General features: G+C 38.6%; 2 protein-coding genes across 2 annotated transcripts; one reads left to right on the top strand and one right to left on the bottom strand.

Moving 5' to 3' along the window:
* The first annotated feature begins 207 nt into the window (after positions 1 to 207).
* Positions 208 to 3,109, top strand: rpl36a (ribosomal protein L36A). Its single transcript, XM_083914841.1, has 5 exons — positions 208 to 252; positions 1,077 to 1,182; positions 1,269 to 1,336; positions 1,427 to 1,549; positions 3,029 to 3,109. Exons 1-5 carry the CDS (start codon positions 250 to 252, stop codon positions 3,047 to 3,049), a joined length of 321 nt encoding a protein of 106 aa, XP_083770967.1. The 5' UTR covers positions 208 to 249; the 3' UTR covers positions 3,050 to 3,109.
* A 432-nt stretch (positions 3,110 to 3,541) lies between these two features.
* On the bottom strand, positions 3,542 to 9,729 carry gla (galactosidase, alpha). Its single transcript, XM_083915853.1, has 7 exons — positions 9,525 to 9,729; positions 7,389 to 7,563; positions 5,905 to 6,079; positions 5,532 to 5,623; positions 4,871 to 5,032; positions 4,214 to 4,411; positions 3,542 to 3,982 (listed from the first exon to the last, which is right to left on the bottom strand). The coding sequence occupies exons 1-7, from the start codon at positions 9,689 to 9,691 to the stop codon at positions 3,650 to 3,652; spliced, it is 1,302 nt and encodes a 433-aa protein (XP_083771979.1). The 5' UTR covers positions 9,692 to 9,729; the 3' UTR covers positions 3,542 to 3,649.
* Positions 9,730 to 9,743: the final 14 nt, after the last annotated feature.

Raw genomic sequence — 9,743 nt, 5'->3', positions numbered from 1 at the left:
CAAGAGATAAACAAATTAATTTCTGCCGGCATTGGAAAGTCTGCTCATTGAATTGTTTTATTACAAAGACTAAATTCATATTTCCCTGCATTTACTTACACTTTGAGCTCTTTGGTTGTCTGTCTGTAGTCCTCCTGATACGCCCAGCCGCTAGGGGGCAGGCTGTACAGCTCGGTCACTGCTCACGGGTACATTAAGAAGTGGTTCCGGCCTTAGCCTTCCTCTTTTCCTCTGCATCGGGACGCAGCCATGGTATGAAATTGTTTCACGACTACATTTTACAGAATCAAACTCAATCTTGCCGATTAAAGAACACATACTGTGTCCAGTTGACTCAGATATGTTAAACATCTTTTGATACACGTAACGATGGCAGTATTGAACACATTTTGTACATTTTACACGGTTAGATTGCTGTTCAACCGTGGTTGATGTGTTGGTGGTGAAATGCTGCTGCTGCGACGCTTAACGTCCACTTAGACCAGCATTTAACTTAAGACACATTAATGTTAAATGTCAAAGTAACTGTTCTGGCGAGCAACAGCCCTCTCATGCGTTATTTTTGTCAGTGTCACACATTTATAGGTTACATTTAGCATTGAATTCAGCTAAAATGGCTACAATGCTAACATGTTAGCTTACTGGCTGACGTCACTTGCATTTACAAAATGTATAAACGAGACACGATATCGATAAAGCTTGGGAGTTTGAAACTGTGCTCCCCTTTAGCCAGCCAGTTTACCGAATAAACGCCAATTACATGTTCGTTATCGTGTTCAATACTTCTATTACATCGGCTGAAATTTTCATTTAACTCCTTAGACACTTTTTTTTTATATTTTACCTTAATTTCTCTCGTTATGCCATTGTCTTTGTATTTTCCTGCATTTTAAGTCTTTGGGATTAATAAAGTTCTATCTTATCTAATGTTTAGCAGTTGTCTCATATGTTAACAGCGGCCTTTTAACCTTATTCATCAGCTTTGCATGTATCAAATTGTTAGCAACATTGAGCTTAACATATTTGATTGGTCTGCCTCCAGGTTTATTGCAAATTTGTTTGAATTTATTTTCCAGGTGAACGTCCCGAAGACCCGCAGGACGTACTGCAAGAAGTGCAAGAAGCACCAGCCCCACAAAGTTACCCAGTACAAGAAGGGAAAGGATTCCCTCTATGCACAGGGTAAACAATCCTTTATTTATGAGTGGTTTTATGTGTATCTTAAACGAACCGTCGTGAATTGTAGTTGAACTGAATATGTTCTGCAGGTAAGAGGAGATACGACAGAAAGCAGAGTGGATACGGTGGTCAGACAAAGCCCATTTTCAGGAAAAAGGTAAGCTCAGCTTTTTTAAGTGCTGTTAGATCTGTCATAAGTATTTTATTGGGGCTTTTTGAAATCATTCTATAACATATTGTCTTTTAGGCTAAGACTACCAAGAAGATTGTGCTGAGGCTTGAGTGTGTGGAGCCCAACTGCAGATCCAAGAGAATGCTGGCCATCAAAAGATGCAAGCACTTCGAGTTGGGTGGTGACAAGAAGAGAAAGGTAGGCGTCATTGAGTTTTCATTAAGTACTGTTAGCATGTGCATTTACAGAGTGGTTTGTATTTCATAGGCACTTTATAATGCATTATAAATTGTAAAGGTAAAATTTATAGTGTCTGTAGTTCATTCCAAAATCACTCGCTACATCCTCTGGCCAACAGTGGTCTACCTGTAATATTTGGTTTTCACTGACATTTGACTTAAATGTTTAACTTTTGATTTCTTTTAAAATCCTACTCAGGTTTCATTACCCATCACCATAATATAAAAGCTAGTTTTGATTTGACAGCTGTCAAATTTAGATGTTAATATTATGCTGAACTGCAAAAATGTCAAAATATCAGCTAAATATGTAAAACATTAGGGAGTGGAGTGCACTATCATATAGATTTTTATGTTACAGCATATAATTCATTTAGCTTTAATCACATCTCTGTATGTTAACCAGTGTGTACATCCAATTCTATAACGGGAGTTGAAGAAATTGACAATGTTAAATACAAAGTAATTAAGCTAACAGATTTATTAGTGCGGGATGTTTCACAACTGTTCCCCGACTTAACAGTAGTAGCTGTCACGCTTTTGAGTAATTTCTAAACTTTATGATAGAGAGATCACACTGTACTATACAATTTTGTGTCGAGCAAAATTTGCAATCAAGCAGGGTAGTTTTGTTCTGGCCAGAAATGCATTTACTTAGATTATAATCAAGTCACTTAAGATGAAAAAATATAGGAAATAATATCTAAACTGCAGTAGTTTATTTCCCCCCCAAAAAGGCACGTGGTGTTGAATTAGGCTGCATGATAGTGGTACACATTGCATACTGGTCATACATGTTATAATTGTTAAATATAGTTAAATAAAAGATGGATGATAATAATGCAACAATGCATCCACTGTATTTAGTCATGCCCACCTCATCAGTGATCATGAATGGGTCTAGTTGTCCAATGTGTATATTTGTAGTTTTAACCCTGCAATCATAAAATGTAGTCTAGTGGTTTATAGCTCTCAAATATAGCGCTCACTTCTGAATTTATGGTGTGGATTGGGTATAGTAAGGACATAATTTCAAGGAAAATTGTCCTAATTTGACGCAATGGTAGCACCTTTATATGAAAATGCGAAACCAAGAACCATTGCTTAGCCGGTAAGTCCTGAAGTTGGACAGTCCCACGTTTGATGAATGGAATACGCATGGCATTGTAGCACATTTGTAACTGATTTTCAAAACCTTTACCAACTCAACAGTGCAACATTTACCCAAACTTTGGATTATAGTAAAATGTCAATTTACATTTGCCTTAGGGCGAAGCCAACAGATGTGAAAACGTCATTAAACTGTTTAAAAACCTCCCATATAAATCTGATGGAAATTATTTATAGTCTCCAGAGTAGATTATATTTCCTCTCTGAGTCATCTGTTTAACTCTGTTTAAGCATCATTTAACCAAAGTTTTAATCTGTTCTCTTTCAGGGCCAGGTCATCCAGTTCTAAACTGTCAGCAAGTCTTCTGGGGGACGTTGTCACTATTTTCAATAAATGTGCTAAAACGTACTTTTGCCATTTCTTTCTTTTGTCTTACTGTTGTCTGTGTTAAATGTCAACTTGGTCTTTAAAATATTCTCAACCCAGAATATGAAATAACATTTCATCACAGCCACATGCATGTGCGGCCTGCCTGTCTATCAAAATAGACCCAGGAGAGTGACTTTATTCTCTGCTCAGGTCACAATTACTCCACTAAATCTTAAGAAAGCAAATGGTTGTTTACTATAGTCCCTTTTTTTTTACTTAAAAGAATTTAAGCTCTATTGGCAGGCAAATCCGGATGTTTCACAGCAGGTGTTAATTATTTTCCAGTGTTTTAGTTCAGTCACTTTAATGTCACAAATGGGAGTTAGATTTACAAGATATAAAAACATAAATGAGGTATGTTACCACATACACAAAAGTAGGTCTAAGTAATCATTACAGTGCAAAGGCACTCAAGCTATTGACAAACATGTTCCCTTTTTAAAATTCACATCTGTTCAAAACATCAATTTTCCACTGATCAAAATCGTGTGGGCAGTTTGTGTATAACTAATTTAAAATCTATAAAGTGGGCGGGCGTTTGCGGCTCACAGACAAGTCCCGCCAGTACAGTTTGTGAAGCCCCGCAGAGTCGCTCCTGATGGGAGTGACAGTCAGTAAAGTGGTACCTGAGGGGTTGACTGATACGACTAGTTTGGTTTGCGGAGTTTGAACTCCAATTTCTTTGTACTGAGGCAGGATCTGTGTGACGTTACACTGGGGGTCACAGATCTTCCAGCCAGGAGCCGCTCTGATGAAAAACCCTCGAGGACCCCCGATCTCCTGTCCGTTCAACACAGCGATAGCCAGCTGGTTCTTAGACAGAGGCTTCTCCCACACCTCAAAACTGTCCACCTGTAGAACAAGTTACTTTTATCTTACATTGACAATAATGGCACAATGTCATACTCTGAATTAAACTTACTATGACGTCACCTGCATTTACTGTAGGTTTATGCCTTAATTTGTGTCGAAGGCTCTGCCAAGGTGACCACAAATGACTTGGCATTTCAATATAGAGACTAAATCTATAAATAAATGCTGACAGCTGTTACTCCAGGGGGTGATTTTGCACCTCTCACTCACCTTGGCGCTACGGTGTCCTTGCTTGCCCAGTGGGTCCTGGCTGATGGCTATGATGTGTTTGTTCTGCAGCAGCTCCTTGGAGCGAGGACAGATGTCCCTCAGATCGTTAGACATTAGCAGAGGGGCTGCCATGATGGCCCACAATGCCATCTGAGACTCCTGCTGGTCATGACTCAGACCAAAGTTACCAATGACGAGCTGAGAAATGGACCAATGTCATAAAGGAAAGAAAATGGGACAGTTACTGACAGCATGCAACCTTCTATATTGTTTTTTATGAATAGCTCTTAATGATCTACCATAAATTCAGCTGAACCCTTTCATAATTCTGGCATTTAAATCTATGGGTTATACAAATGAAAGGATGTAAATACAAGAGTGTCAGCTTAAGCAGTGAATTTTGGGTCATATGTCAATAAATATTTTTTGGACTTATGTTAAGCTACATTGTTCAGCTGCTATCTATAACTTTATATTCTATCACAGCAAGAAAGCAAATAAGAATGTCTAATGATTTCTTAAAGTGCCAGTAGACCTCTAGTTCAGAAACAAATCTGCACCTAAAACTGTATCTAAGTACAGCTTGGTACTTGATGCCACTGCTTGTATGCTTAGTTTGAGGTCAAACAGTAGCGTATAAGAGCTCGAGCAGAGTACCATATCGGGGTCATTCCAGCCCCCAGGTCCAGCCGAGGGGACAATGATGTCTTGATGAGAGGCAGTCCAGTCCAAGATGGACTTCACAGAGCTCCATGAGTCGTACACGTCAGCAAAGTTGCGCCAGTGGTTACATGTTTCACGGATGGCTGTGTAGTTGGGCTGCAGGCACAGAAATGCTCTTTTATGTCGTATAACACATGATGTACGGTGTCATCAAGCAGTTGGACAATCAACAAATATTCTTTATATTTATTTTTACTGTTTTTGGGGTTAAATGTTGGAAAATAGACCAGATGTTGATATGTGCTGAGATTTAAAGTAGGCTGCAACTAACAGAAAATAACGTAAATGTTATGTTATGAATTCCCATGTCTTAGCATGTGCACTTATGTGCTGAACATGCTTTTAGGTATTTGTTTTAAAGTGATACACCTCCCATTTTGCAGGCTGACTAGTTCTTGCTCCAACATGGTTTGAGTGCACTTATTGTAATTTGCTTTGAAGAAAAGCCAAATAAACGTAATATGACAAGGGGGGCGGGGGACTGGGATCAGAGAGCAATGATCATTTTTGAAGAAGAAAAAAAAAAGACTAAAATGAATAATATTGTTGCAGCTCTAATTTAAAGTAGTGTAAAGACAGAAAATGTCTCTCTCACCTTTTGGAAAGGCCACTCGTACAAAGGCCACTCACAGGAGTACAGGATACTTCTCCCTGTTTTGTTCAGTGCTTTTGACATGTTCACATAACCTTGAAAAGATCAACGCGTTAGATTAAATCCCATATAACACTGTGTCTATTGAGCCCACGGAGGTTCAGACTTTGAGGAATGCACAAAAATGGAATTATTGGTTAAGATGTAATTTTAAAGTTAAGTCATGTATTTACACGCTTATTAATATCAATGGGCAGTATAAAGTAACATTTGATTTAGGTGAAGTATATACAGTCGAGAGGGACTGAACTGACAGCTTCTGTGAGGATACAGCCATGTCACCATGTTGGAATAACTAAATTATACTAAAGATCACCTTCTCCCAGTAAGGTCCAGTCCATATAGCAGCCATCAAATTTGAGCAAATCCACATCCCAGTCCGCAAAAGTCTGAGCATCTGTCTCGTAGTAACCCAGACTACCAGGGTACCCAGCACACGTATACTTCCCCACATCTGCATAGATCCCCAGCTTCAGTCCCTTAGAATGCACCTTAAAACAGAGAGATATATTTTAATTAACCCGTACAGATGCCCTGACCTTTCCAATGGACTACTTTTCTATGAAGTTTATATTCATCATTACGGTCATCCCACTTTACACAAATTCCCAAACTAATTTGATTGGATGGTTAAAAGTCAATCACAGCGTGACGCATCATCTAGAGTGGACTGCAGTAGAGCCCACACCCCCTTTTTATGAAAGCATGGCTGACCATGAGGCAAGGAGGAAATGTAAGGCACATTTCATTAGTTTTTAAACTGTATTCAAATATACAATACTGTGTATGCATGTCAAATATTATGTGAAAGATCTATGGCTTAATGATTAGAAACAATCTGTCCATTTGAATAGTCAGGAGATCTGGCAAATGGGTGAATAAATCATGAGTTAACCATTCATGAAAAATAAATAAAGTATGTATTGTAATTTTTACATGTTTATTGTCATGGTTTCTCTTCAGATTCTCCATCCATTTTAATCGACTGATGGCAACATAATTAGGTTCTGAACAGGTTGATTCAGTTTGCAAGTGCAGATTTGTTCTCTGCAGGTGATGCAGATGTACCAGTAGGTGGAGATGTTGTACAGCTAAAAACTTGATGTTTCTGTTTCACGACTCTGCTCTAGTGGGCCCAAACATACCAATTTCCTGGTGAAAATCATTTTTAAGATGCCTGTGTAGGAATCAGCCTGTCATAGTGGCCTGCGACTCAAGAGACAACTGCATACTACTAACGAAGACAAAATATGCCTACGCATCTCCCCTAGCTCTCCAGGTGCGAAATTTCCACTGGTATGAAATCTGAGACATGACTTCCACATCTGGTCCTTTCCCCCTTCATTATGTAAATAACTGCAGGTTGGCTCAGATGGATGTATAATGATGAATATGTAATCTGACTGTGTAATCACTTTTACCTCGAGTTATTTAAACAGGGGTTTCCAAACTTTTTATTTGTAAAAGATTTCTAAATTTCGACGCACTGTACCACAGATTTCTTCAAACTTCACCCCATGAGTTCACATCAGTGGGAATATGTGTTAAATGTGACATGCTCTACCATTGTATAACTGTGTATACTGTTCACAATCCAGCCCTAAGACTGAGAATTAGAATAAAAGCAGTCACATCCTAGTGCATACTCTCATTTTGCTCCTCTGGTGACATAACCGAAATGAAGGATTCTCGCTTTCCTTAAGTCTATCTGAACCCGTCTATCCTCGATCACTGTGGAGGAATTATGGCATTAACCACATGTTCCGGAGTCTCCATGCTTCTTTTACACCTACTACTCACATAGTTGGCCAATTTCTTGATGCCCCCTGGGAATCTTTTGGGGTCTGCCTGCAGGCGGCCCTGGGCATCACGCTTGTGGGAGGGCCAGCAGTCATCGATGCAGACATACTCGTAACCAGCATCTTTCCAGCCCTCCTTCACCATCACATCTGCCATCTGCATGTACAGACGCTCACTGCCAGGGCGACAGGAGGAGACAGGCGGGGCCGATTGTATCAGCTGAGATGCCAGTGTTCAATGTCATGTGCAAGAGCAATATGGCAGACACGAATACATGCTATTTTCATCCAACCATTTGCCAGTTTTTCTATTATTCATTGTTGAATGACACAACACAATAACATTTCACCCAACATGCTGACATTTGATGCTCTAAACGCTTTGTTGACAGACTCTTCCAGGGAGAAAAAAATGTGTGCTGCTGTGCACAGGAAGTGAGGTGGGATCTTCAATTACTTCAGAAGTGCTCTGCTGTCACCAAACAAACAAAAAAAGTTATAGTTGTAGTCATTTTTATGAAAAAAATACCAAATATTTGGCTCTGTTTCCAGCTTGTCATATTTGAGGATTTGCTTCTTTTCTTTCTGTTCTTGATTTCAGAAATTTTTGGTCAACTAACACATTTGGTCAATTTATTGATTAGTTGATTTAATAAACTGATCTGTGGAAGTTAGTTCGTGCACAGGAATCACACAAAAGCACCACTTTAAATTGTGCGTTTACCAGAAATGGGCTCAAAGGTTTCTTGGAAACGTGATGACCATTTAATGAACCAAACAGTTAATTTGTTATTCAAGAAAACTAATTAGCAGTTGAATTAATAATGAAAACAATCATTAGTTGCTGCCCTAATTACGACTTAACATCTAATAATCATGAGAGCAGCTGGACTGGTAAAGTAACCTCAAGCAGAGTAGACGTAGAGTGCTCTACCTGAAACTTTACGATGAATTAAGACACCAGCAACTATTAGATAATTGGTTCATTGTTATAATTTTTAAAGCAAAAAAAACCCCACATATTTATAGCAACATAGATATGCTGCATTTACGTGTCTTTAATTATAGTAAATTGAATATCTTTCGGTTTTGGCAGTTGGTCAAACCAGGCAAGACTTGAATGTCACCTCGGGTTTTAAGAAATATTGATGGGCAATTTTTCACTGTGTCTGAAATGAGTCATCAGTTAATTTGGAAATAATGGGCAGGTTGATATTGAAACAACTTGTTTTTTGCAGCCCTATTCGATTTCTCTTTATCTGTGTCCTTGTCACTTTTCTTTTTTCTTATTCCCTTTTTTCTCTGGTCCATCCATTACATTACCATATAACCTTACATGTTACTTCTTCATACTCCTTTTGGAATGTGTGCACACTTTTAAATCCTTGTTCACAAAATGCTTTGCAAATTTAGTTTATTAGATTTCACATTGACATGATTATCTCGCAGTGCCTCAAACCAAAGAACAAATAAAGGCAAATCAAATCAGGCGGTGTCATTATATCCCCAGTCTCATCAAATATCCACTCCTTTTACAGCCTGTCTCTGTTGTCATTTTCATTTTCACAGCTTCTCAATTATAAACTTAATATATTCGAATCACAAGATATCCCAATTATGAAATAATTATTGCATAGAAAAAATCATGACCATGTTATGTTTGTGGTTCTAATTCTGAGATGAATCATGAAAGTAAGATATTATTTTGTTTTGTGAAACCAATCTACTTCTTCTATTGTTTTTAATTACCCTGTGGATTTGTTTGTTTAGTTTATGAAGTTAACCATACTGTCACTTCCTGTACAGCGACGGCTCAACTAGTTTATAAGAGTAGGTCTAAACTTATCTTTAATGCATTTCTTCAGGAGTGTGTCAGAGTACCTTTAAAAGCATTATATAAAATACACGTATTATTATTCTTATTTAAGAGCTTTCATAAATGTTGAATCACTTTTATGGGATTTCAGATCAACAACTGTTTTTGTTTTTTCTAATAACATGTTTGAAGTGGTAGTTGGAGTATTTCTTATGTAGGACCATATCAATAGGACTTGACTGACGTTGATCCTTGTGTTTTACCTCCCAGTCATCATGTTGTCAGACTGTGCTGGATCACCGCAGCTCGAATGTCTCTTACCTGATGCAGTTATTGGGGTCCTTGTCACAGTCGATGTTACACATGAACCTCTCCCAGTGCAGCCAGCCCATTGTGGGTGTCAGCGCGAGACCATTGTCCAGCGCTTCAGCAGCTGGGCTGAGTAATGCGATGAGCGCGAGCATACACACGGCTCTGTGCATTTTCATTTTTTAAAACTAGAGACTTCACACAGCACAAGCACAAAGGCGAGTGCGTTTG

The sequence above is a fragment of the Echiichthys vipera genome, assembly GCF_963691815.1.
Source record: "Echiichthys vipera genome assembly, chromosome: 6".
Lineage (NCBI taxonomy): Eukaryota > Metazoa > Chordata > Actinopteri > Perciformes > Trachinidae > Echiichthys > Echiichthys vipera.
This window is presented reverse-complemented; position numbering and strand designations above follow the sequence as displayed.

Bases quoted from the DNA above. Each gene is read 5' to 3' on its own strand.
- gla (XM_083915853.1), bottom strand. From the start codon at position 9,691: ATGAAAATGCACAGAGCCGTGTGTATGCTCGCGCTCATCGCATTACTC. The intron at 5,624-5,904 runs GTGATCTTTAGT...GATCTTTTCAAG, and splicing joins CTGGACCTTACTGGGAGAAG to GTTATGTGAACATGTCAAAA. The intron at 3,983-4,213 runs GTGAGTGAGAGG...CTTGTTCTACAG, and splicing joins AAGGACACCGTAGCGCCAAG to GTGGACAGTTTTGAGGTGTG.
- rpl36a (XM_083914841.1), top strand. The intron at 1,183-1,268 runs GTAAACAATCCT...TATGTTCTGCAG, and splicing joins GGATTCCCTCTATGCACAGG to GTAAGAGGAGATACGACAGA. The intron at 1,550-3,028 runs GTAGGCGTCATT...GTTCTCTTTCAG, and splicing joins GTGGTGACAAGAAGAGAAAG to GGCCAGGTCATCCAGTTCTA.